Source organism: Sprattus sprattus, assembly GCF_963457725.1.
Source record: "Sprattus sprattus genome assembly, chromosome: 16".
NCBI classification, from domain to species: Eukaryota; Metazoa; Chordata; class Actinopteri; order Clupeiformes; family Clupeidae; genus Sprattus; species Sprattus sprattus.
This window is the reverse complement of record NC_137914.1, coordinates 8,560,598-8,563,097: the sequence shown is the minus strand read 5'-3', so window position 1 is coordinate 8,563,097 and position 2,500 is coordinate 8,560,598. Positions and strand designations below refer to the sequence as shown.

The 2,500-nt window shown below is 48.7% G+C and overlaps 1 protein-coding gene across 1 annotated transcript in view; it reads left to right on the top strand.

The window, feature by feature from the left end:
- Positions 1 to 2,500, top strand: part of LOC308377774 (TBC1 domain family member 22B-like) — a gene marked incomplete at its 3' end in the record, with an annotated part of 21,549 nt that overhangs the window by 13,540 nt on the left and 5,509 nt on the right. The window contains exon 7 of the mRNA XM_080854510.1: positions 2,005 to 2,070. Within this exon, the coding sequence (XP_080710636.1) occupies positions 2,005 to 2,070 (66 nt within the window). The remainder of the gene's footprint in view (positions 1 to 2,004; positions 2,071 to 2,500) is intronic.

The following is a 2,500-nucleotide window of genomic DNA, read 5'->3' as shown; positions in this document are numbered from 1 at the left end:
GTCTCACACCCCCCCCCCCCCCTCTCTTTCTTATGCCGCTGGCATGTTTGGAGGTCGAGTCTTAAGTTTTTAATGGAGTCTGTCCCTCCTGCCTCAGCGCTCGGCCTCAGCCAGGGGAGTCTCCGGAGCTGCTTTCCCATTCAGTGCAGAGCGCAGCCCCTCTGAGCGCAGTGGCCACCACTCCACCTGGGGGGGTCACAGGTCATCCGCTGCGGGCGAGCTAGCCGCCTTGTTGACATTTTGACTGCTCTCTTTTCCTTCCCTTTAAAACAGGGGATGTTTAATTATTCATCTCCTTTTGTCAGAATACTGTTTTTTTTCTTCTTGTGTGTGAGGGTGTGTGAGAGTGTGGGAGGGTGGGTTGGCATCCTGGCATCCTGCAAACTTTGAAATATTTAGGGCATGTGAAGGATGGGGAGCTTGTTCACATGTTTTTTTTGGGAAAGGAAGGAAGGGGGCAGCTTGTGCTGGGTTATGTGGGGCCACATTCACTGTCAGAGACCCCATACTGGGAAGCAACATAGGAGAGCAGAAACGTTAAAAGGGAGAAGACAAATCACTGATGGAAAGATTAATGGGAAATCAAGGGGGGAATCCGTGACGCTAAATATAAACTGAAAGTGCTGACCTGTATTATACATAGCCAATCACGTTGTTAGAAACGGCAAAACCGACGCCTCACCTAAACGTTTAGTTTATTTCCACCGTAACCATAGCAATAACTGCACTCAAAAAGAATAAAGTCTTTAAAAATAATTCATACCGTTTGTCAGATTTAAATGTGGATTCAAGTGATGTACTTTACATTTCTGTTTGACCATCCAATCTGGAGTTGCGGATCTCTCCTCATTAGTTTAGATAGGATCCTGCGGCAAGACTTGCGTGTAAAGACTTTGGTGGAAGCGAACCGCATTAGCTGAAGCGTGAATCTAACTGACACTGATTGAGAAAGCCCCAATAAAGTGAAACGTCCTCTCCATTTTCTTTCCTCCTCCTCTTCTCCTCTCGTTGTGTTATAAATGAGCCTGGCTGCGATCGATACGCTTACAGGCTGTGAAACTCCAGTTAATGACGCAAGACCAGGGAGCCTCGATAGCTCTTTGCTGTTTCCTCACCAATCTGTTTCCTGTTGCCCCCACCTTAACCCCTTCTTGCCTCCTTCGAGATGATTTGCCCCCCCCAACCCCACCCTTCTTCACTCCTGAGGGATATAAGGCCGTTTTTCTGTGAGGGCAGAACATCCCTGGTCAGGCTCAAAACTGGCCCCCGCCAGTCAGTCTGGAGCACGGTCTAATGCCCCTCTAATGTGATCTGGGCCTGCAAAGGGCACCATCACAGCCCCCCAAGCCCCCCTCCAGTCTCCAGATGCCACTGCACACTACAAGCTGCACTGCATCTAAAATGCCCATCAAACCGTCCTCTGGGAAAATGAAGAGAGAGGAAGAGAGACCGGAGACTGAAAATGGTGATGAGAGAGGGAGCAGAAGGAAGGGAGATAATTGAGATCATAAAAAGAAATGTGAGAGAGAGAGGAGAGAGAGAGAGAGAGAGAGAGAGAGAGAGAGAGAGAGAGGAGAGAGAGAGAGAGAGAGAGAGAGAGAGAGAGAGAGAGAGAGAGAGAGAGAGAGAGAGAGAGAGAGAGGAGAGAGAGAGGAGAGAGAGAGAGAGAGAGAGAGAGAGAGAGAGAGAGAGAGAAGGACAAGGTAGGGAATGAGGGGCTAGATGAGCATGGCCTCGGTTGTTTCTGCCTGACTGTATGGAATGGCTATTTTTATGAGGAAGCCGTTGTTCATGTATGGCTTGTTATGAAAACAGGGGATCAATAAAGACTGGTTCAGTCTTTGATGGATCTCTCGCATTACTGTAAGCGTAAAGGTTCATAACTCAATTCCATGCTCATGGTTTTTGTATTGATCAGCGGCCCTTAAGGTTTGCCAGGAAACATATCTGTTTAGGATTTGCGGGGCGAAAAGGTAATGGTGTGTTTGTGCCGCTGTTTTCCAGATCCACATCGATATTCCAAGGACAAACCCACTAATCCCGCTCTTCCAGCAGGCCCTGGTGCAAGAGGTGAGTGTCAGTGTGGCCTTGCTCAGGCTACTGTTCCTGCTGCCCCCTCCACCTTTTTTCACTCTCTTTCTCCTCTTCTTTTCATCCACCGTTTCTCTCCTTTCTTTCTATGCACTGCCTCTTAGCCTGATCTGTCCTCTATGCAGCATGTCTTCTCTACCCCCGTTTTGTCCTCTCCTCCCCTCCGCTACACACTCTCTCCTCCTCTCCTCTCCTCTCCTCTCCTCTCCGCTACACACTCTCCTCCTCTCCACCTTGAGTCACACCTGTCTCCTTTCCTTCTTTTTCGTCCTGTCCTTCCACCTCCATCTGCCTTCTCTCTTCTTTTCTCTACCTCCTCTCATCTCTCAAATGTTCTCAACCTGCTCCCTGTTTTCCCTACCTAACCTTCATACTTGGATACTTGTCCTTCTTTTTTTCTCTCTCTTCT